We start from the raw sequence: 26,189 nt of genomic DNA, 5'->3' as shown, positions 1-26,189 counted from the left end.
TGTCACATAGTTTTTTCGATTTTGGGTCACATCCAGCAGTGCTCACAGGTTACTCATGGCTCTACGCTCAGAAGTTGCTCCTGGCAGGCTTGAGGGACCATATGGGATGCTGGGATTCGAACCACCATCCTTCTGCATGCAAGGCAAATGCTCTACCTCCATGCTATCTCTCCAGCCCCACATTTTTTTTCTTGCTTGCTAAATGATTGCTTCATTGACAGGAAATAAAAATGTTATTTTGCTTCAAACTTCTTTCTTAAGTAGAAGCTGTTTCTTAAACCTGAATATAGTGGAAACAAAAGTCCATATGTCTGGAGGACTCAAACTTCACACAACTATTGACTTTTAAACACTTTGGTAGATATGTATATTTGTATTATATTTGGTAGATATGTATATATGTATTATTGTCTTCAATTTACATTCCCTTGTTTAATATTCTTTGTCAGTTCTCACTAATGTCTGCAAGAGGCACCAGAAAATTCTTTCAGAAGAGTCCTTGACATTTCATTTCTTCTGAGAAAGCTTACATTTCTCTGAATATTTCAACCCCCTTGACAAGTCTACAATCGTAGGTTCTCCTCTGCAGCCAGTCTGTACCTGGAATCTTCCCCAGGCTGTATAGTTTACTCAAGGTCTGGTCAACCCAGGAGCTTCTTCTTCTTCTTGGAAGCCCCAAGTCTTGTTTCTCCTTTGACCTTCACACATGAGCCTTCATCCAACATCTGGGCTTAGAGACCTAAAAAAAAATATAACCTTATTATTGTATCTCTAGTCTAATAAGTATGACAGAGCCTAACAACAAAGACAGACCTCACTATATAGCTATTGAGCCAGTTAAACTATTTGCTTCTAATTTGCAAATTAAGTTGTGATGTGTAGAGACATATTGAATTATGTTGGCTCTCCAAATGCATCCAGAACATTTCAGAGTATATTTTGTCTCTTTTGGTTGTATATAATTCAATGACAATAGACTTGCTACAGAAAGATGGACCTTTTACTAAGATATAATTAATTGAAACAATTGAATCTGATCATAACTTTAAAGTGTATTCTATAGAAAACACAGTATCTAAGAGAACATCTCTTTCCTGCTGACATTTCATATTGCAAAATAGCTGCTCATGTTTTCTATTGTATTTATTACTCTCATATCTCTTGGGGAGAACAGTTAACTAGCACTGAGAGAAACACAATAAGTAGTTTTTTGGAGATGCGTAATAAGGGCATTTAAAAGTAGTTCTTAACCTATCCTGAAATACAACATCCCTTTGAAAAGCTGATAAAAGCTTTAGACTTCCTTATTCTCTCGAGATAATTCCTGAATATAAATGTGCTTAACAATTTTAAGACTGTTTTATTCAGAAAATCCCTATGGTGACTCAGAACTATAGGAAACAGAGGAGTCAGAGAGACAGAGTTTAAAGAAGGGATGGGGAATTCCTGAGCACAGAGCCAGAAGTAACCCCTGGGCATCACTGGTTGTGGTCCAAACCATCCTCAAAAGTTAATGGAGGGGTCTATACATTAATATAGAATAATATCGGTACTTCAATAATAGGTGTGATATAACAGAAGAAGCATGAAACTGTACTCTAAAACATGTACTGTCTTATAAACTAAGACACAATAAGAAATCAGTGGTTAACATCACTCTAAAGAAAACTTGGTTTCAACAGAGAAATGGGGCATATGTAGATGGATAAAATTGTCCGAGTTTCAGTCATGAGTTTCAGTCATGAGTTTTAGTCTAACACCCATCCCTTCACCAGGACACATTTCCCTCCACCAGTTTCCCTCATCCCTCACCCTACCTACTTCCATGGCAGACAATCTCTGTCTATCTGTTTGTCTTCCTCCTTTTTCTTTTTAGACATTGTGATTTGCAGTATCATTACTGAAGTAGTATCAGACAGATAAATTTACCTCCTTTCAGCACCCAATTCTTTTCCAGAGTGATCATTTCCAACTGCCATTGTCATAATGGTCCCTTCTCTATTCTAATTTGCTTATATATGGATGAATATGAAGAGAATTATGCTGATCAAAATGAGTCAAGGGAGGATAGACATGGAATAATGTCACTCATTTGAACTGTTCTGAAACAAGCCACTTGTGTTCATTATTTATCTATCCAGTTAAGAAATATGTTTGGGGATCACAGCAATAATAGCACAGTAGGTACGGGGTTTGCCTTGCACATGGCTGACTCGGGTTTGATCCCCTGCATCCCATATTGTCCCCCAAGCCTGCCAGGAGTGATTTCTCAATGCAGAGCCAAGAGTAATGCCTGAGCATTGCCGGGTGTGGCCTAAAATCAAAAATATATATATAATGTATTTAATTTCCTCTAACTAATAGAAGTGTTAATGAGCTGCAAAGTAAGAGAAGGGGGAAGAATTTAATAGAAATTACTTACCATTGTAGTCACATGATTTCTCTTTCTCATGTATGTATTTATGTTCTCACATATATGCGAGCAATGTGAACATGTTATTCTTTATTTTTTTCAAACTTCTGAGCATGTCATTCTTGAAGTTAAGGAAAATGAATCCATGGGTTGAAAAGGTTCTGATTGCTGTTGTGCTGATTTTATACCTAAGGTCCAGTTTTAAATTTTCATTTCTATAGGTAGCATCTGCAAAAAAAAAAAAGTCATTAAAATGACTTTGAGAACCAAAATTTGATCACATTACTATTAAATGATGAGTAAAAATTATTAATATTACATGTTATCCATGTAGTGAATATCAAGTGTTAAGAGTAACAGAAATAGAAGAAATAGTTTTTTTAGAAATACTTTGAAAATTATGACATCTGATTTCCCTCAAAATGATTTATGAGCAGAGGAAAGATCAAATGAAGAGCATAATCTTGTAGCTCTCACCAGTTTAGGTGGTGAGAGTTCACTGTAATTCTGCAATTCACTGAGACTTTGGCTAAGGCCTGTTTCCCTAGTAACAAGGAGCCCCTTTGCAAGGAGACACAAGGGAAGAATTTGATTAAATCCATGTGGATGTAATTGTGACCTCAAGAAATCCATAGGGAAATCGAGGAACACTTATTAATATATGATCTATCAAAAATGCAGATCAGATGGGCATAGTCACTTTGGACATGAGGACCCAGTGTAATGGGTGTAGGACGCTATTATCTGTCACACTTGGTGTTGAGACCAGGCATAGATAATGAGCCCATGTGGGAGTGACTGAAAGGCCTAGTTAAGGAAAATAGACCTTTGCTCTCTACACCCATGAGGATTATTCAGTACTGCAGCTGCAACTTCTCTTCCCAGGACACTTAGATTCTGGTGTTTCAAAACACCCATTTAGATATGAAGCCTGTCTCAACTCTGCAGAAAATCACCCCATTCCTGACTATGTCGTGCCATTTTATGTTCACCTGTGCTTAGATCTCCAGCATCCAAAGTCCACATCATGTAGCTGGAGAAGAGATCCAGAAACCTCTCTATGCTCCAGTCTCCTTCTTTATACAGAAGCAAGAACTGACAAGTTACTTTGATGAAGGTCAATTTAATTCTAAGCATTTATTTTCTCTTCTTCGATGTTGTCACTCACTTAGAAAAAATGTATTCAAAGCCTCCATGTCTTTGTCTCTTCCCATAGTTCGTATGATCAGAAAGAAGTTGCACCTCTTTGCCTGACTCCATTTTGGGTACTCCAAATTTGTTTTCTGATTGAATATAACCTGAAAATGTAGTTGGGAGAATTTCTCTGGAAGTAAGTTTTGCTTTCTAGGATAATAAGTCCTGTCATGATGCAGCTGAAATTGGAACTTGACCATAACTTCAAAAGTTATCAGTCTTGTGTGTCACCAGTTTTCTTCATCTATTCTACTGAGGTGACACCCCAGCTTTATATTGATACCTTCTGCTTTCTCCCCTTTCACGTACTCAATTAAAGTGTGACTTTCTTGAAGGCAAGGTTTGCTCTCATTTATCTTTGTTTCACTTGCTCAAAGTTGTACAGAAACCATCACATACAAATAGAATATAGAGAGATGTACAAATATGGTCTTTCTTTGAGAGTCTGAAGCATCTGCCCTGCCTGCCCTTCCTCCTGCCTTTAACAATCTTAGGCATTTCCACCAAGCTCATCTCCTCAGCCTTCCCTGGGTGCAAACGTCATTTTGCAGAGGGTCCACATCTGCAAACACCATCTAAGTCACAAGCTGCACACTCTCCTCCCCATCTTTGCCTATTGCTCCTATTGGCCTGATCCTGATTTGTTATTCCCTGTATCATTTATCATCAGGTGTCACATTTGTTCATCATCTGTTTTCAATTACTTGGAGGCCTGTGAAGGCATAAATGTTACCTGTTTTATTCATTATTTTATCCAACATGCCTGGAGTAATTCTGCGATCCTATTACTACCGTCAATAACTATTTACTAACTAATGAATGTTATAAATTTATGCATAATATATATTGCCTTACAAAACATAGAGATGCCATGTTTCATCATAAGATACCTGTAATCAGCGAAAGAGATGACTAGATGTTTTTCTTATAATCAGTGTGCTCTGGGTTGATATCAAAGCTTTCCATTGTAACTAGATAAAATGTATTAGGGCTACACATCTCTTTGCACAATAATTCTTTTTCACATACCATCATGTATTTATAACAAATAAAAACCAAATATAAACAATAATTATGACAAGAAATGAGGGCAAGAATGGAGAAAGAAAATGGGATTGGAGAAAAAGAGAAACCTTTTTGTAAGAGTTTTATTGTTTTATGATGAGAAAGTACAATAATAGCAAAAATTCAAATGATAAACAGTGGCATACATGTATGTGTAGAACTGCAGATATGTATCATTTTATCTTTGTTTTTATTATATTTACCCAGAATCATTTAAGTGACTCATAAATTCATTTTTCTTTAATTATTTCAATTTATATTAATCAGAAAATATTTTACTTATTCATATTAGCAAAAGTATAAATCAAAATTATTTTATCAGGAAACAAAAACTAATGTAAAACTTCGGGATTTTACAATTATTTATAAGTTTTTCTTGGTAACATTACCAAGCAAACAAAAATTAATTTATTAAATATCATAAATTCTATGGCTAAAGCAGGAGAAAAGTTGTGATGCGTATATATCCTCACTGATATAGCTCAAATGTATTAATCTATTTTGACTTCTAAGTATGTTTAAAAAAAAGATTAGGAAGAAGCAAAAAAAAAACAGTATTATTTCATGTGACATAGATTTCTCATGTTTTTCCAATATTTTACTCAGGATATAGAACTTATTAATATAGATTTCATCTATATATTCCTCTGGGGAAATTGACATAAAAAGATCAAAGTAATAAGCACTGTAAGTGGGGGATATTCCAGTCATATTAGAGTTACAGGAAGAAATAGTGTGGCTGGAGCTACAAAGCAGTAAACATGGGTTATGTGAGTTAAACAGTGACTACTCATGTAGCATGTTCTAGACATATCAGTAGTACTGTAGCTGCAGCATTTTTACATGTGGCCCTGATCTTGCAGTGTCTGAACCTAGCTAACCTTGAGGTCGGGTTCATTCTATAAATCATGACAGCCACAAACTGCCTTTTATTTAATATGTTCTAGATCTCTGTTGCCCTCTGAAAATGGAGGTAACTATAACACTTCCAAAAACTATGCGAATTCAATATACATACTGTGTAAATAATAGACAGAAAGAGTTAGTGTTTATTTCTCTTTCCCTAAATCCCATATCTTTTTACATTTATCTTTAAAATGCAATACATATATGTTGAAAATTATGTGGCATTATATAGATGTAAATAATTTTATGGGTAATTTGTGAAATGAGTTCAATTTAGTCTTGTTTGTCAAGAAATCTTATAGCATTAAATGGATATGTATTTTGGTATATACACCTCCATGGCTAAACGGTCCTAAGTTCTTAAGTCATAGGATGGGACTGAAGTATAGAGTATAGAGATTAGGGCAATTACCTCAAATGCGATCACCCAATTTTATCCCTAGTACCACCTTTAGTTCCCTGAGCAGTGTTAAGTCACTCCTAAGTCTGGAGCCAGGAATAGTCCCTCAGCACCACTAGCCTGGCAAAAAGAAAAAGAAATTATGAAAGTCACTGGAAAGTAGAATGCAGTTTCCCTCTACCGAGAACTGGTACAGAGAACTGGTACATTTTGTTCATGTTAGATTGTCCAAAATAGAATCTTTTGACTCAAAAATAAAAATCTTCAGGTAGTAAAGAGAAATGAAAAGGTCAGTAGCTGTATTCTTACTCATGCTTTGTCAGTTTTTAAATTTATGAATTTTATATGTTTGGAGTGAGAAATAAATATAAAACTGGAAAAGGGATAAATGAAGCAAATTATATTAATATATATAGAATTGTAGTTGATTCATAATTAGTAGTTGATAAAAATGTTTACCAATATTTTATCCAATCCTAATTTTTATGCACAATTCTCTGCTTCTTTTATGATTAAATCCTTTTTGTAAAATTTGTGTAACATTTAAAAAGCATTGAGTGTGTTATTTATAAATTAATGCATGTAAATATAAAATTATATTTGGCCACAGGCCATACTTTATAACTAGTAAGTACTCAAAAATTTGAACAGTGTTTAAAATAAAGAAATATCTTTTAAATAGACATTGGAAAAATGACGAAATGTTGAGTTTCATGATGGATAATTTAAAATACGCATTTTATAGATATAAGTAAAAATATCCTAAGTGACACTAAATTACCATTATAATATAATACAGAAAAATGTTCTGAAGATTTTTACATTTATATATGGAGCTACACTCAAAAGAAATTTGTAAACTAAAATCACTTGCTAAAACATTGAGATTTGGGGTCTTTTTCATACTTTAATGCTTTTATAAAATAAGGTCATGTTCATTTACAAAGGTAGTATCAGGCAATATCATTCCATTTTACCTGCAAGTGTTTGTTCTTTCCCGTGTGATTCCTGGGGAATAGTCACTTCCAAAACCTTTTCAACTACTGGCTTATCTCCATTGTACTAGAAGCTTTTTAATTTAGAGCTATTCTGAAAATAGTTGGAAGAAATTGTTCGGGTATTATTAATTATTATATGATTAGTAAGGGCATAAAGTATTTTAAAGATGCACAAACAGAAGCAGAATGGAAATTGAAAGTTGCCAGAGGCCATGGAAATAATACAAGGACAATTTCAAAAGTATGAGCACTAGATTTAATGACTCAGTGATAGACTCAGTGAAAGGAATGCAGGTGTGTTGCCTCCCTGGCATTGCATGTTCCTCAGTGAGCACATCTATGCAGCGAGTAACCATGATCATGCAAATACTTTCAGGGATTATTTTATGTGACAGTTGTGGAAATCACGTCTCAATTTCCACATGTTTCACAGAAACATTACTTCGAGGCCACATTTGATGTATAAATGAAACAGTTCAGTCATAGATTCACTCAACTTTATTTTCTACTCAAAGTATAAAAATTAACTGGAGAATATTTAAACTTTTGAAGAATAAATAGAAAAGTTTAACATATAACTAATCAGTACCGGTTTTGTTTGTTTGTTGGCCACACTCAGTGGTGCTCAGGGGTTATTCATGGCTCTGCACTTAGGAATCTCTTCTGGCATTTTCATAGAGGACCTTTTGGGGTGCTGGGAATTGAACCCTTATTGGACACATGCAAGGCAAGCACCACTGTACTACACCTCTGGCTCCTAGAGTATAATTATTTTAAGGTCATGATTGGATCCAGTGTAAGGAACAGACTTTTTTCTGACAATGCCTAAAAATTAGGCATCTACTTTGTTTCACAAGTTAAATATCTTCACCAGGTCAGTTGTGAGGCTTTGCTTAAATGCTTAAATTAAAGTTCAATGAATTTTTGATTTGTATTAAAAAGAAAATGGAGAGTAGAGGAAAGTAAAGACATTTCAAAGATTTTTAATATAAATAAGAATAGAAATCTATTGCTGAACCATGATAATACACGTAGTAAAAGAAGAAACTATTTTATACATGCAAACATTCTTAATGATATACCCTAGCTATTTCCTGTTAGTCTCAGCATCATTTTGAGAAAGTCTTATGTTACAGGCTGTGTTATGACAGTGCCATATTATTATCAATATTTATAGGATATGCAAAAGTCCTATATATGGTACATATGTGTGTATATCTTTGAATTGTATATGGGCTTCCCTTTATTTAAAGATAATTTGTATGTTTTTTATACAAGAGAGCAATGAATTAAGAAACTTCATAACAGCATTAAAAAGAACAACTAGTTAAAATGATCATTTTTCTGTTAAGTCATACACATGTGTGATGTCTTCTCTTTCTCCTTTCTTTTTCACTTGCTCCACCCCACACTAAGGATGGTTTGACCTGGTCACTAGTGTCCTTTAGGAGTAGCTATAGATTCTTTGCTCTGAGGAGTAGGGATTTGGGTGCAAGGAGACTGGTGAACACATGTGTCTTAGCATTGCCTTGGTCCTCTGCAGCTCATAATTTTGATATGCCAGGACCCAGAAATGGAAAAGATTTCTTTTTTGATGAGGCTCCTTGAGCAGAATACTTGTCCATCTCAGTCAACTACCTGTTAGTATTTGGGACCCAACAAGGAAGAACAAGGTGAAGCTTAAACAGGAATGAACTGATAGCCCAAATAAGTTGTTGAGCTACATATGTGGGGCATAAACAGTCTCTATTCTTAAAAAACTGACTTCTCCCTCTCCTCTGAAGAGCTGACTTTTTCTGTCAGACATTAATGAAAAAAAAGAGAATTGACTAATGGCAACCTAACTGAATGCTATTGATTTCTAGAATAGAAATAGCTGAACTTCCAGTTCTGTAATGTGGTCTTGGTCTCAATATTTGAATCATAAAAATATTTTGGAAAATATCTTTAAAGAATTCTGGTCTTCACACCAGCCCTCCTTTTTCTTTTTTTCTCTTTTTTTCTTTTTTCTTTTATTTTTTTCTCCTTTTTCTTTTTTTTCCTTCTTTTTTTTTCTTGTTTTGTGGCTGTTTGGTTGTTTTTGTTGCTGTTGTGCTTTTTTTTGTAGTTGCTAGTTTTGTTTATGGTATGTTTGTTGTTTGCTTTATGTTATGGTTTTCTTCTTTCCTTTTCTTCTTTTAAACTGATATTTATAGCCTCTAGACAAACTCCTACCAGTATTTTTTTTTTCAAACAGAACCACCTAACTTGAATCATCTTGTTCTGCCTCATAAATTGGAAGGGGCAGGGGAAGAATGGTACCAGGGCCAAACAGTCATATGAATATTGAGTGGAAATAAAAAATGTTCACACTTAAACGCCAAACCCAAAGTTAATGACAACAGAATCGATATCCAATCTACAACAAGCTATACACAGAAGGGACCAGTTACACTAGTAGTTGGGGGGGGGGACAAATGAGGGAGATATGGATGCATGCTGGGAACAGGGGTGGAGGGAGAACAACACTGATGGCAGGAATGACCACAAGTACTCCCATTACAAAAGCTTAAATTATGTAATTTAACTCTTATTTTCCTGCAGTTTCATTAAATTTAGCTATCCATATTATTAAAATATAACTATACTGCAATGTTCATTGAATTATATGCATAGAAAGTGAAAAATTAGATACATTCAGCCAAAATGACATGGTCAATGCTATTTTTATTTTTTAATTTATTTTTTTCTTTTTTCACTTCTGGGACCAAACCAAAAATCTCACAAATTTGAGGCATAAACTCTACCAATGAGTAGCTTTCCTGGACTTCAAGGCATTTTCATAATGAATGATGTGTTACCAGCACATTAATAAGGTAGCCACTTATATAGACCTCACAAATATACATCAGCCTTCTTAAATATTCCTTGAAATGATTTTCACTTAAATATTAAAAATTTAGGGAAAACAACTCAATTTTAATGACTCCATATCTCATTTTCAGAAAGAGAAATGGTCCTGAGTAAGGTTAAAGAGATAGATGTTTAAAGAGATAGAAAGATGGGGAGAAACTCTTTTAATTACACAGGAATGTCTCAGCAGTGAGCAATCATGAGAAAGGAAATGTTGGAAAAGTACTTGACATTTAAATGTCAATTTAATCAAGTGATGCAGTTTTTAAAATGTGGCTGAGCGTAATGGGTTCCTTCAGTTGTTGAAGCCATGGCTCTTTCTAAAATTGTCCAGTAACAGTACATCTGGGTGTCCTAAGCTGCCTCTTGAACTAATACCCTTAGAGAATTACTTGCTGAATTATACCATTACTTTTCTAAAACAAAAATATAAATATTCAGGTTTTTCCAGAATAAAAATAACCTACCTGTTTAGTTAAAAATAAGGATTTGTCAGCATTTATAGTAAGTTTAATTAAGTGGTATTTCAAAGAACCAATCTGAGATCAAGTTGTATAAATTTCTAAGAAAGAAAATTACCCAGACCACAAAGATTCTTACTCCTCAATTATATTTTTCCCTCAGTTCAGAATCCACTGCTAGATGCTAACCACTTGGTTAGCTCTTGGTCTCATCAAAGTTGACTGAGGTTGAGAGTCTGGATTGCCCTTTCAGTGGACCTGCTTCACAGACCATACTCCCTACCTAGTGTCTAGGGAGTAGATTTTGCTTCTTCATTTAAAGAACATTAAAGTTAGATAGATACGTGGGAGGTGATTGGAGAGAAAGTCATAAACTCTGGAATCCCTTTAGAAAATGGTTGGATATTGAAAAAACTGAAATATGATTATTCCAAAAATGGAACCTCACTCTTCTTATGTAATTCCTGAAATTGATCCTTTAGCATAAAAATAATCATATTATTTAAAAGTACTTAAAACTCTTCCTTCACAAATACTTGTTATGTTGTGTATATCTCTATGATTATTTTACATGTGTAAATATTCACATATATCTTCAACACAGGAATTTGACCCTTATGTGTAGAGAAATTTTATATGACAAAATTTGTTTTACTACATGTAGAACTGAATCATTTTACTAAGAACTATCTAAATTTTAAATTTTTGAAATTATGTTTAATATTAAGCTTTCTTTTTATTGTATGAGTTTCTATTTGAAGAACTACTTGATTATTAGTGGAAATACTATTTTAATACATATTTTAAGTTTCAACCCTTTGAAAAAGATTGTTATACACGATTACACAATGGTATGTTCTGTCATTATTTTCCCAAATCTAAAAATGATTTTCTGTTTTTGTCCCACACAAATACATATGCATACACATAAAGAAATGTATTATGATTCACTGAATAATAAATGTGGTTTTTTATAAATCATTATTTCATATCATAGGGAACAATTGTGGGTCTTTTGTTTGTTTGTTTTGGGAATCAACTTACTCGGGGCTTATCCCTGGTTCTCCAAAGAAAGTGCCTTGCCCACCACACTGTCCCTTCAGGTTCCAATAACATTTTTAATTGATTGTTCTGCTTTATAATCTAGTTAGTGATCCAGAGGGAAAAAAAGGGGGTTTGGGGCATATTAATTAGAATGTATTTGGCTTTTACAATTCAAAATGCCTAAAAAGTATAACCTTGAAAAAGTAATTGAGTGACTTATTATTTATTTTGATGTTTTTATCTTAGTGTATAGCCCATACTTTTGACACTTGTTTAAATTGAGTATCGATAATATAATAGATCACAACATATAATTTTCCTGTGTTACATGTTAGAATGGGAAATATCTTGTAGTATCTTAAAACAAACAAATTAAGATGTTTAGTAGTTCCACTAGTAATAGTTATCTATCAATTCTTTTGTAGAGCATTTTTCCAGCATGTTTTAGAGGGGCAAAGTTGCAAATGTATTAGATGTGTGGCTATACTTTCCATCTGTATACCTGAATATTGTAATATTATTTACTTGAGTTACACATGTTTGTCCTTTTAAGTAGACATTTGTTTGCCTAAACAATGGATAAAAAAAAACAAAAAACAAATTTTCCATAATTCCTTAAAAATTTACTACTGCTTCTATGAAATGTCAGTACTTTTATAGTATCCTGAAGATAAAATGGCCACATTTCTTTAGCAGAGCTGACAAGATACCCAAACAAACCCTGGATCCCAGCTTGAAACCGAATTGAGTTGAGAACTACTCTTTGGCCACATAGATGGATAAATCTATACAAGATGCTCTACCTTGTCTTATCATAAATAAATGAAAATCACTTCTGTTTTGAAGAACTGTTGTGAAGTTTCAAGGAGATACAAATATAAAATGACTGTTACAGACAGTAGATATTTAATGTTTTTCTTCCCCGGGTTTCTGCCTGAGGGACTCACTCTGGTTGGGACATAGCATCAGAGCATTTGTATATGTGTCCTTATCCTCAAGCACAGAGCAGAGCACTCAATTGGGCAGTTCTGGAAAAAAAAAAGTGTGATAAGAGCCTTGAATGTAACTTGGAGGTGAACACAAACTTCACAGGTATACATTTCTTGAATTCAATACTTGGCACTGCCAAAAAACATAAGAAATAAAATAACTTTTGTGTGAATAACTCAGCATATTTTATCATATGAAGTACAATAAAAGGTTGTTATCTCTTGTGACAATAAGTTTATGTGTGATTTGCTTCAAAAAAACTGCATGTCCTGTTAAAATGTTCGGCTAGTCCAAATATCTTTATGAGTCTGAAATCCTCTGTACACACCTTCTTTTCCCTAGTTTATTTAGTTTTTTATTATGTATTTATTCATTTGTTTTATTTATTTATTATTTATTTAGTTAGTTTATTTATTTAGTTTTCCATTCAGCAATAGTTATTGACCATCCATGTACCAAGAATGGTGCCTGATATAGGAGGTGAAGAAAAAGAATTAAAGCAGTTTGCACTGTCAGAGTTATGTCTAGTCGTACAGACAGACATTAAACAAACGCGACAAATTTTGCGTCGTAAGTTCTCAATGAGATTTGAAGTTATTCAGGAAGCATAATATTCATGAGAACAGTTGTTCCTAAAATCCACTCAAATATCTGCAAAATATTATTGCATTCCATTTTCAATTGGTGTTATCCATTTTCATCATGTATTTAAATGCTTTTCAGGAAGACAGCTGTGTCTCCTCTGATGAAGTAAAGCTTTCAACATATTATTTAAACACTTGAGAAAAAGCATTTTTCCAGCATAGAAAAGAATCCTACTGCAATTATGCAACTCAGTGATATAGTATAAAATATAGATGAGGAATCCAATGTTTCCATTTATGAACCACTTAAGGTAAAAATATATTCGTGTCCTTGAATGTTAAACACTGAATCACTGGGTATCTGTTCCCCTCCACTTTTCTTCATGATTGCAAGTCAAGACCCAAATGCACCTGTAATGATTTCGGTGTTCGGGAAACGGATTCTTCCACTCCTCTCACCTTCCCTCCTTCTTTCTCAGTGGCACTTGTTGGAGCTCTTAAGGCTAATTATTAGAAGTAGTAAAAAGCCGCAGAATATTTGGCAGTACCCAAACTACCAAGGATGTCATCTTTACCCTGAATCGAATCCTTGTTCTCATGCTGAGGGTTGCAGATAGCCTTTGTCTTCTTCCATTCTGGGCCTTAGAAGCAAAATGAGTCATGTGTATAGTGACGGTAAGCTAACTCTGGAAAGAAACATGCAAGCAAGCCTGTATATTTTTACTGAGTTCTCGATTAGCTTCACTTAGTTCTGAAATGTGCTTTCTAGCTGAGCTGTCATAAATCTAAGGGGAATGTGCGTTGGGCTCTGGAAGTGCAGACCTAATTCTATCTCCTAAAATCTTTGATGTTATTGTCTAAGAGCATCCTCAGAGAAGGCATCAGAGAAAGAGAAAGTGTTTCATTATGAGATAATGAAAGTGAAATATTTTTGTGTAATTTGCATTTCAACTTATCATCTATGGTGATTATCTTCAGTAACTTTATGTACTATAGCTAACCACCATTTAGAATTCTAAGAAAATTGGCTTTTACATATTAATAGCCTATGATAACGCCTGAAGGCCATAAATTAATGAATTCCAGGCCCAGCATGATTTATCCACCATCTGATTGAGCTTTTTCAAAGCTGAGCATGAGAAGCTTATCATTTTCACATCAAATAATCAAAAAGGAAAGTGCTTGGGACGACTTACTGACTTTCTAGTGAGATAAGATGAGTGTTTTAAGAGAAATTACTTTTAAAATCCAGGTGATTGATAGTTTTCCTTTTAAAAGAAACATAAGTGGTATGATTTTTAAAATGAGCAGGCAAAGATTAGGTAAATACAGGCTGAAAAACAATTGTCAGACTAATCAAGGAGCGAGGGCTGTGCCCGAGATTGGAGCAAGGTTGCAAGACTTCACAAGAAGCTCCTGGCTCTATGTGCTGCTGGGTGAGCTCAGTCCCATTCTCAGCCTTTTAATTTGTGAGTACTAAGATTATAAAAATAATATTAGGGCTGAAGAGATAACTCGGGGGGGGGGCTGGTTTGCGTGGTTGGCATGTAGGAGTATCTAATAAGTTTTGGTTTATTGTGGCCAAAATAAATTAAAATGCCCAATACAGAATCACCCTCCTAAAAACATAAAACAAAGAAGTATGTCTTTGTCAGTCATGAAAAAGTTTGTTTCATTATCTTCATTTAAATTTTTATTGTGATTTAGTTCTGAGTATAATTGACTCATAAACTCTATGTCACCAATAGCTATTAATTTTCAGAAACTAAACTTTAAAACCAGTTATATTTTACCTAAAATGGCCTACAAAGAGCCCAAAACCACATGAAAATTATATCTAATATCAGTAGCAATTAGAGAAATGCAGTCAAACCTTCTAAGACAGCAGCCCAAACTGCCAGAAATATGTCTTGACAATAGTGCAGAGAAAATGAACGTGACTGCACTGTTGGTGGGAATGGGAATAGTGTAATCTCAGTGGTAAACCATATGACTGTTCCTTTAGAAACTAAGAGGAAATGGACTTTTAATATATTTGAGATAGTTTGGTGGGCTAAAGTATATGTTTTGCCTGTAGGAGGTCCAGGTTTGATTACCATACCAATTTGATAAACTCCCAATAAGCACAATGAAGAAAGTCCTATAAGCTCAGAACTAAAGCTTTTAGTCTTTAGCACAAAAATATGTTTTTTTAATGGGAAGATATGATATATCCATACATTACTGTGTGTGGCCCAAACTCTTCTGCCCCCTAAAAGAGTTGGTTGGCCAAATGCAAAGCCAGCACCCTACCAACTGTACTATCACTGTCGTCTCCAGGTTCACCAAATTTGAAGGAGCAGGGAAAAGGAACCATTTCTGAGGCACTAAGAAATGCCACGAGATCAGAGAATGCTAGTAGTATAATAATAAGCAAAGGAAAGAAGTTTTTAAGTGAGGTGCCCACAAGTATAAAACCCTGCAGTGAATTCCATGAAAAGACAAGATGTAGGATTTAGTAGGTTATAAGTAAACTGAATGACAGTGGTATAAATCGTGTTAAGTGTAAATTGAAGATATCTGCCCCAGGTGTCTGGGGAAGGGTAGAGAGAAATCAAGTGTTGGGTCAATAAAGTTCTCTGTATTATAAAATCATGAAGAGTCAACTACTTCCAAAGGAAAAATTTAGAGCACAGGAAAATTGAAGGGCCATAGACAAAGCTTAGCTTGAGTTTTTTCTATTTACCTGGGTGGGGGGAATTTCAGCACATCACTTGAGAAACATGCTCTCCAACCATATCATTTGATTTCTGTGCAGTATGGGGCTATAAATTATCACAAATTACATAATCATTTGACTAGATTTGGCATCTGGAATGTGACATCTGGAGTGAAATGGGGTGACTAGCTGATGCGAAGACAGTTTTCATTAATTGACTCTATCAGGTAAAAGATGAATGGATTATTATGTGTTTATGTTATGTGTCTATTTACATAATACACAATCTAAGTGATCTCATTAGTGAAGCAAAATATAGAATATGAGCGCAAAATTATGATTGGGTTATTTCATTGAAAGTTTCACTTGATTAATGTTTGTATCCTAAAATACGTATCAATCTAGGATCTTTGAATCTATTTAGTAACATTATTAATTCTTATTTATTTACCATGTTATATTAAAACATTATAAATTATGTTTATTTCACACTTTAATATTCTGAACAGTTCAGCTTAATTAACTCTCATTAATATATGTATATATTTATATATCTTAAGTTTTATTGCTAGAATAGCATATATTTTAAGAAACTCATTCACAGAGCAACAGTAGGTATAAGATGTAACCAGGTAACTTTTGTAGATGATTTTTTATTCAACTAAAGAACCATAACTCACAAATTTATTGATAGTTGAGCTTTAGAAATAGTTGAGTTTTAGATTTATAATATTTCTACTCCGATCACCATGAGTCGCCTCCTTCCATTAGTGCTCCTCAATATGCTCTTGATACCTTGGCAGTAACATTACAAAGTTGGGTAATTAAAGCTTAGATCTCATGTTTCCACTCTTGTTGAACATTTTCTTTGAGTGTAGAAGTAAATAATCTCTCATAAACCCCATACAACTGAAGCCCTGAACCCTGTTCCCAATTACTTCCCTTTCTCATCTTTCTTTTCCCAGCCTTTGTTTTGTATTTGCACATAGATCTTAAAATGGAATGTTAGATTAAGTATATCTAAAATATATGTAAAATCTGAATTTAATGTATTCATACAGCATATTACATGTAGACAATACAGTGGATATATGCGGAGGGGTACTGCAGAGACTAAGGCCCTTATGTTGCACATACCCAGCCATGGTTTGATCTGCAGCACCATATAAGGTCTCTCAGATCCTCTAGGATTGATCACTGAGTGTATAGCAAGAAGTAAGCCTCTTTGCACCATTGGCTCTGGCCCCAAAACCTACCCTTGCAAAATACAATATTTGACAGTCTAGCCACATATTTTGAAAAATCTTTGATTTTATCTTCAGAGATTATGTCATCTAAACTATAGAGATTTCAAAAAGTTAAAATTATGACCCAGATACTAGAGAATTTAAATGTGGAAAATAAAATAAAAACAACAAAATACAGAGCCAAAGAAATAGTGCAATGATTAAGATGTTTTCCTTCTATGCAACCAACCTCCGTTGGATCCCCAGCACTGTATTTGTCCTCTAAGCATCACCAGAAGTGACCCCTGAGAACAGAGCTAGAAAACTTTCCTGCAGTCTTCTGGGTGTGGCTGAAACCCCTACCCAAATACTTCTAAATTAAAATATTAAAATACAGCCAGAAATAGTTACCAGTCTCAGACTCACATTAATTTCAAAATAAGTGCATTGGAAACAAAATAACAGATGGCTGTGAAAGTAGGTATTTATAATGATATAAATAAATGAATTCAGTATTGTTAGATATCAAGGAATATTCCAGTTTTGAGATATAAATAAAATAAATATAGATGTTTAAATCATAGGCAAGTAGCAAAATGGTGGAAGGTCATTAACAAGTTCACTGAAGTTGAAAAAGGATGGAAAAGGAAAATATAAAAATTTTTAAAGTATATATTTGTCTGAACTACTTTTTTGGAAGTGTGATTTTTTTTTTTGTTGTTTTGTTGTTGTGATTTTGGGTCACACCTGGTGGTGCTCAGGGGTTACTCCTGGCTCTTCTCTCAGAAATTGCTCCTGGCTCAGGGGACCATATGGGATGCCGGGATTAAAACCACCTTTGTCCTGAACTGGCTGAGTGCAAAGGCAAATGCCCTACCACTGGGCTATCTCTCCAGCCCTGGAAGTGTGATTTTTTTAATGTAAAGTGTTATATTGGTACAGGGGTTTAGGACTTTGACTTTCAGGCAGTGACCTCTCTTCAGTTCTTGGCGATGCATATGATCTTTCAGGCACCACCAGGAGTGAGCACAGAGCCAGGCATAAGGGTGTGGCCCAAAACCACAAAAATCAAAATAGAATAGATTACATTAAATAAAATATAACTTAAAGTGTATGAAAATGATCATTATATGAATAGATTACTGAGACTACTTGAATAGTTTCAACACATTAAATGCCAAGATATGTGTGTGTCCTAAATATTAGGATTAATTCTTTTCAGTGATACAAAATAAAAAATATTGGATGATACTGACATAACAATTGAGTGGGTCCTTTACCCAAAGTTCCATCCCCACACCACTGCACACCCCCACTTAACACCACCATCAGGCGTGTTTCCTACAATAGTAATAGCAGAAAAATGGATCCTCGGTTCACAAAACAGCAAGGGATCAAGAAAAGTTGAAAAGATAAAAATGCCAAGGACTCCAGGTTGTCTGTTGCAGCTGTAGCATGTAGGTGCTTGAATTATTTGTTGTTGGGGAAGATTTCTGGGGATCTACTCAAATGATCTAAGTTTATACTTGGCTGAGCAATAGAATTAAAATAAGATATTAGACATTCTGGTCTGTTAAATTTTCATTGTAAATTTTTTTTAAAATACATGAAAATAACTAACACCTATTATGTAGAATCTGAGCATCTTGACTCTTGATTTTAGGTCATCTTTTAAGCTATTCGTCCTTTGAGTCCTTTTATTGACCAAAATTGCTCGAAACAATAGAATAATTTATACTGTATTATTGTAAATAAAGCATTGACTGTCCCGTATATTCTCTGAGGGCATTATTTATATTACTTTTTACTTTATCTTTGACTTATTGTATATTCACAGTTGATTAAGTAACTCACTCTAGGTCATGTGTCTAATAAAGCATAAGGACTGAATTTTTTTTTGAAAATTTAACAATCTCCTATATGTTAAGGTTAATTTCATATTCTTTATGTAAGTTTGAATACTCTGGTTTCTTAGTTGGACTTAGGTTTTCCTGAACATATATATTGGAGCATCCCATCTCAAAACAAAGTCATTTTTTGTTATTATCATCTTCTGTTAAAATTCCAATTCCAAAAGCACAATAAGCAGAATGAAAGAAATACCTCTGGGTTTATAATTTATCTGATTTAATTATATCTTATAATTTCCCTCAAGCTCAGATATTGAGGAATATAGACATAAATGTTATTAGGATGTTAATTTTTTCAAGATCCAATTATTGTGTTAACAAAATAAAACTATCTTTGTATCACAATAAACCAACTCTAAGCTAAATACCTCTGAAATTGATAGTATTCTAGCTTCTTAATGAGCTGAATGATTAAAAATGAGTAACTAAAATGAGAAAAATATCAACATTTAATAGAACTATGAATTTCTTGAAGTTATATGAACAGCAGAGTGAAATAGGATCATATATGTGAAAACTAAGAATTTGGAATTCAAACTATCTTGCTTTACTATATACACAAGGGAACAGTATTCTCTAAAAAGAAAAGTCTAGGGAAGCTTTTCTTTTCTCTTTGAAAAATTTCCTTGCTGTCCTTGCAGCCAATGGGAGCATGTGAAAAGAAAGGCAAATGAGATATATATCTGTTGACCTAATTGTGGACTTGGCATTAGTGAGTTTAGGAATTGTAGCTTCATGGCCTTCCTGGAAGTGACAACTGTTAGGTCCCTTTACTGGAGTAGCCTACTAATCACCTGGCAGACATTTCACTTGTTTTCTACTATAATTCAAGAGGTCACTAAGGTTGAGATAAAAAAAAAATAAAGTTTTCCACTATGAAAACAATACTAGGTAACTGTTTACACTAATATGTGTGTCTGAGTTTATAAAGCAAAAGGTATGCATGTTACCTGGGACAGATGGAACCAAGGCAATTTAAATACTTTTCTGATTAATACACAGAAATTTTGAAAGTGTAAAATCATAGTACTTGCATAAGGAAAAAAGTCAAAGGAAAGTATGAACTCATTCCAAACACTGAATTCGTTCCTTTATTATGCAGTATCTTATAAGACTTCATTTTAATAAAATTTCTTTTTAATTGAAGTTGGATTATTGAGAAAGTAAACAGTTCCTTGCTATCTCACCATGCAGAACTTTGAGTACAAGCTCAAGAATTTGTTAATTGACTATAGGATTAATTGTAAACTTCACTTTTATTCTTTCTTGTTTATTTATAATCTTAATCTACTGGTGATTGCAATATTTCTTGTAAATTCATAGATTGCAGATATGGAAGTCAATAGTTTCAGAGTGTGCTAATATTTTCTGTGTGTTTGTTTTTCAGTCTGCTCCCAATATTCCAGAGGAGTATTTGCCATTTTTGGACTCTATGATAAGAGGTCAGTGCATACCTTGACATCATTCTGCAGCGCGTTACACATCTCCCTCATCACGCCAAGTTTTCCTACTGAGGGGGAGAGCCAATTTGTGCTGCAGCTGAGACCCTCCCTACGAGGAGCTCTCCTGAGTCTGTTAGATCATTATGAGTGGAACTGCTTCGTCTTCTTGTACGACACAGACAGGGGTAAGTCACAAATACACAACCTCATAAGTCTCTCACTTTTATCCAGATATGTAGTAAACACTGGTAGCAAGTCACAACACTTGTGTGATTTAGAAAAAAATATTTTGCATCTTAATATGACTAACGTGAGAATAAAGCCATGCTTTGTTATTCGTATTTTTAGCTTGACTGGGACAAATGTTCTCATTCACAAGGTTACATGAAGAAACTATGCTTCTGTGCTAAATGAAAATAAATATAAATAATTTTTTAAAATGTTATGTGATTATATATCTGGTAAATTCAAAGAATCTATTTTACCTAATATACTGTAATGTTTGGGGTCATCTTAAAATAGTAGTGGGTTGAGCCATAACAGTGAGTGTAAAATACAAAACATTAAATGAATAAATGAAGAATTATAACAATGACAATAGAAATACTAGCATGGCTTCTGTTGGCTGGATGTCTATCATTTTATACCTTCCTATTAGGCTGTGAGTCTGAATAATAATATCCATGGAAACTTTCTTCAATATTTTTGTGTATATTTCATATACTCTCTCCTATAGAAAAATGTGGAAAAGAAGTTGTATACTTTGGGGCCAGAGCAGTGGCACAGTGGTAGGGTGTTTGCCTTGCATGTGCTAAGCTAGGATGGTAAACAGTTCAATCCCCCGGCATCTCATAGGGTCCCCCAAACCAGGAGCGATTTCTGAGCACATAGCTAGGAGTAACCCCTGAGCATCACTGGGTGTGGCCCCAAAAGCAAAAAGTTGTATATTTTACATATTCTATTTCTCCTATGGAGGAATTTGGAAAAGAAAGAAATGGCGTAAGTGTTCTCTTGTTAGAAGACGAACCTCAGTTTTTTCACTTAACATCCAGTACACATCGGTCAGTTTCTCTGTGTCAGGAACTTTGGTTGGTATTAAGAATAGAATGAGCAAATGAGGAGGATGTGAACAATAACTGGACAACTACATAGCATTAGAAATAAGCCCAGAGCAGTAGACTGCACGGCCAGAAACTGGCCTTTGGTACTTGGCTAGTTATTTTTTAACAGACTTAATTTGAGGCATGAATATTTTACAGAAATATCATTGCTTTCGACATAAGCAATGGTAACACATCTTTGAAATGCAAACTTTGATAGCTCTTGACTTGATTAAGTGATCACACTTAATTTAAACTGTGAAAATCTTCTGTGATCCTGGGACTGTTCTGGCATCTGATTTATAAGATATCACAGCCACTGGACAAGTGAGGCCAAGGGGTTCTAGCTATGTGGCCTACAGTCCCAGAAAGTGAATTTGTCATTTGCTTTGTTTTTATTAACAAACTTAATAGTCACAGTTGCCTAGTGGCTACTGTATGACACAACACCGCATCCCTAGCTACTAAATTCAGAAGAATTTTGAGGTTAAAAAAGTAGTACAGCAAGCAAGGTATTTGTCTTTGCATGTGACTGACATGAGTTCCAGGTACTGCATATGGTTCCTGAGCACAGGGTGAGTTGTAAGATCTGAGCTCATTTAGGTTTGATCCAAACCACAACCCACCTTTTCAAAGAGAATGCATTTCACTCTGAATTTTCCAAATGGTTGCTAACAGAGCTCAGAAATGAGCCTGTGTTTAATCCTTTTAAGATTATTGCTCACATTGAAATTATTTCTATGCTTACCTTTCTTTTCTATCAGAAATGTAAGCTATTCTCCAGAAACAGTCGTATTTCATAGCATGTCTATGTAGCTTTTGCATCTAACATCCAATTATTTAGTTATTTCTGTAATAATTTTTAAATACCCATTTTATTTTTTAATTTCAGGAGGGCACTCCAAGTAATAATCAGGGCTCTGAGGACTCCTCTCAGCAATGCTCAGCCTGGCTGTCAGGCTGCTGGTTGAAGCACTGGACCTGAAGATAGAGGGCCTGACTTTAGGCTGCTAGTTGAGGAACTGGGCCCCATGATTAGGTCTACTTAGTCACAGTGTCATTGGGAGCCATCAGGAAAGCCTGAAGTGCTGGGGAACTTTCTAGTCATTTCCAGGGGCTAAACTCAGGACCTGATACCAGCCTGTATCAAAAAGTTCATGGAAACATTCAAAACTAAAAATTCAATGATGGGGGTATTATATTAATACAATTTTCTTGTCATAAAAATTAGTAGACATAAAATATGGTTACTGATTTAGATTCACTAAGCTAAATATCTGGAAATTTTTGTTTTTATTTTTTCTTTATTTGCTAATATTTTTATTAAATTCTTTAACACCATGGTTACAAAATTGTTCATATTTGAGTTTCAGTCATAGAATGTTCATCACCCTTCACCAGTATACTTTTGCCAACACCAATGTCTCTGATTCCCCTTAAAAAAGATTTCATTTTTGCTAAAGTAAAACCTTGAAAAATTTTTAAATTTGTTATTTTTATATTTTATGTTTATTTGTTATGTTATTTTTCTTGAATAAAAACCAGAATTTAATGCATGCAAGAGCTAACTTTTCCCACTTGAAATTAATATTTCAATATGTTCAACAAACATTATTTATATGTGTCTTTTAGCCAGAGTTTTAAGAACATTTTTATAACTTGTGACCATTACTAATATCACTTGTTACAATTCTTTTAATACTATTTAAAAGTTAAGGAAACATAAGTCTAACATTAAAAAATTCTTAGGCTTACTCTGCTCCATTTTTTGCCCAAGCCTCACTCAAAAACCTCAAAATTTTTATACCTAATTTTCAGTATTTTTTTGTGTGGTTTTTGGGTCACACCCGGCAGTGCTCAGGGGTTATTCCTGGCTCCAGGCTCAGAAATTGCTCCTGGCAGGCACGGGGGACCATATGGGACTCCGGGATTGGAACCAATGACCTCTTACATGAAAGGCAAACGCCTTACCTCCATGCTATCTCTCCAGCCGCTAATTTTCAGTATTTTTAAAAGTTAATAAGATGTCAGAAAATATTAGCTCCCATTAAGACAAAACAATGCTGATATAAAATATAATTAATTTAATCCTGGTTCTATATAATACTCAGTCCTAACACTTTGTTCATATTAGTGCTTTCCACGATAACACTATTATTATTTCATGATTTCTAAATACCTTTGTGAATATTACATAGCATCCTATAATTTGTTACCAGGAGAGCAACATTTGGCAAAACATCGGGTAGAAAACTTTCCTTGGACTTATTTTGGCTCTCTTCCTTGGGTTGTTTTCCACTTCATAACACATCCTTTTTTTTTTAACAAAAATATATCCTACACATTGCATAACATATTTTGAGAAACCTAGGAAACAGTGCTGCGGATAGCAGAATATGAATTGCTGAAGCCATGTGAGAAATAGTAGGGGAGAAAAGAAGAGTTGTGTGCAGAGTGGAGGAACGAGGCTATTTTATTTCTGCTTTTAGTTTCTATTGACATTTTTGTAAGCTGCCTTAGATCATTTTCCAAAAAAAAAAAAAATGAGATCTAAACGAAGAGGAGCAAATAAAAAGAAATCGGTATAAAATACCTTTAAGTAATCTCTCTTTTACTCCAAGATATCCCTGGGATCTGTAAGCCATGTCCAATATCACAAGTACAATAACCTTGTCTAGTTAGTCTTTTTCTTCTCTGTGTTTTCTCATCTTGTTCTGGTCAGTTGCTCTTTCCCATCTTTCCTCTTCTCAGAGCCAGTAGTGAGGAGGGAACATGAGATCAGGGGTTCTAGAATGTCTCTCATTTATATCTCCTTCAATTCAAACCCGTCAGTTTTAGAGGAGGAAGGCAAAGTAGGTGGCATTAATGAATATGGAACAGTGACTTAATTTACTGGCGAGAGTCCCAGAATCTGCTTCTCCTTGTTGGGTTGCTCAGGAGTTTCTCTGAGTACCTGTCAACAGTCAGTGGCACATGCCCAGGTGCGAACACTGGACTACATGCACCATTCAGTTCTTCCCCCTCTCCCATCCCCAGCTCCAACTACCACCATGACAATACCTATGCTTGAATGGCCTCTGGCACCTTTTCCTTGTTTTTTTTTTTTTAATGTAACTTTTATTGAGATCAATGTGAATTACAAATCTTTAACAATTATATTTATGGTACATAATGACAGAGATTAGGGCAATTTCCACCACCCATATTAACCTCCCTCCACCACTGTTCCCAGCATGCATCCCATATCTTCACCCTTAACCTCCTGGACTGCTTGTGTAACAGGTCCCTTTGTGTATAGCTTGTGAAGTTTGGGTCTCTGGATTTTATTGTCATTGACTTTGGGTTGGGCATTTAGGTCTGATCACTTTTTATTTCCAAAAAGAAAATTAGAAACATGCAGGCAAAATGTTAATTAGCATATAAATTTAGGAACAATGATAATCTTTCAAATACTAACCTGACAGTATCCAAGCAGGAATGAATAATTTATTTTTAACTCCTAATCATTTTAGGTCCCTATTTTTCACCAATTTCCTATCATGTACAGGGGTTTAGACCTTAACCAAGTCAGAAGAGAGTATCATTTTTTGTAAGCTGCCATGAAGGCCCTCAAAAACTATCCACATTTCTAGTCAAGTCAATGGGATGATGCTGTGATTTCTAGTTAACTCTAGTAGGTTTGTGTGCTGTTTTTATTACATTTTGGCCAGGCTGACAAAGGCAAATATTTATTTTCTCTGACTTGTTAAGTGTGTGGATAATCCATTCTACCTGGAGAAGGAAGGACATCACTAAACTCTATCTTTTGATTCTCTGTCATTGTCTCCCTGCTAGAGCCAGGTCAGTTAGAGAACAAAAAAAAAATAGTTATGAAAATAGCAATGGAGCAAGGGTCACTGAAAACAGACAAAACAGTCCTTGCTCCTTCCCAGCATTCCCTTCATAGTCACCATGGTGTTTTCCCTGCTCTATGAACCCAGACCCACCTACTGTGGGCATTGTAGATGAGGAAGGAAAACATGATTAAGCTGAAGAAGCATCCAAAGATGTTTTTTACAAGGAGGTGTAGTGTCTGATCCCCCTTTCCCTGACAAGAGAAGGCAAAAGAAGTCTCCTAGTTTTCTGTCATAAGGTCTAGTAACAGAACCAAGGATTACAGATGAGTGTTGAAAATCATCACCTGCAAAGGTGCTGACATGTAATTAAGAGGAAGAATCATGGTAGGATACAGAACATTGGACTAGACCAAGAAGCATGATGTAATGTTAGAAGAAGCGGCAGAGAAAGAAGAGAATGGGCCAGGAAAATAAAAACCAGTAAAATAGATGTTGACAGCATGAAGTTTAGAAGGAAACATACAGAGGCCAAGAAATACTTGGGGCTCCCAATAGACTTAAAGACAATTCTTTTTAGGGGTTGTGTGTGCCTAACAGATGTTGGGGAATCCTGGCTACTCATTTGAGTATTTGTGCTGTTTTCCTGTCCTATCCCAGAAGCAACAGCATGACTGTCACCTATTGACAAGTGCCTCTCAGGATGCACCCCTCTTTCTGCAGTCAGTCTCTGCAGCAAAGGGCCCAACAATTTGGAAGCAACCTTAAGAAACAAACCTTCCTTGTGAGAAAAGAGATTTTCCCCAGCCCAAAAATATCCAAACTGATCAAAAAGTTGCTAAGTAGCTGTCTGGGGCACTCACTGAGTTTTTGTTCCCCACCCCTGGGGAATTTTTAATATACTTTTTGAAATACTCTCTTTGCTAGAAACCATTTTACTGTGATTGAGCTCCGAGCATACGATAAACCTGTCAATGGAATTATTCAGCCATGGCTGAGGACCAAGGGGGGAATCCTATGTTGATGGAATTCA

The 26,189-nt window shown here is 34.8% G+C and overlaps 1 protein-coding gene and 1 long non-coding RNA gene across 9 annotated transcripts in view; one reads left to right on the top strand and one right to left on the bottom strand.

Moving 5' to 3' along the window:
* Positions 1–26,189, top strand: part of GRIA4 (glutamate ionotropic receptor AMPA type subunit 4) — a 295,854-nt gene that overhangs the window by 79,781 nt on the left and 189,884 nt on the right. For all 8 annotated transcript variants that reach the window (XM_049778544.1, XM_049778545.1, XM_049778541.1 and 5 more), the window contains exon 4: positions 20,169–20,408. In XM_049778544.1, coding sequence (XP_049634501.1) covers positions 20,169–20,408 — 240 coding nt within the window. The remainder of the gene's footprint in view (positions 1–20,168; positions 20,409–26,189) is intronic.
* Positions 1–26,189, bottom strand: part of LOC126016085 (uncharacterized) — a 266,201-nt gene that overhangs the window by 238,195 nt on the left and 1,817 nt on the right. The window lies entirely within an intron of this gene.

The sequence above is a fragment of the Suncus etruscus genome, chromosome 8 (assembly GCF_024139225.1).
Source record: "Suncus etruscus isolate mSunEtr1 chromosome 8, mSunEtr1.pri.cur, whole genome shotgun sequence".
Taxonomy (NCBI): Eukaryota; Metazoa; Chordata; class Mammalia; order Eulipotyphla; family Soricidae; genus Suncus; species Suncus etruscus.
Note: the sequence above shows the minus strand (reverse complement) of the source record. Positions and strands in the feature narration are given on the sequence as shown.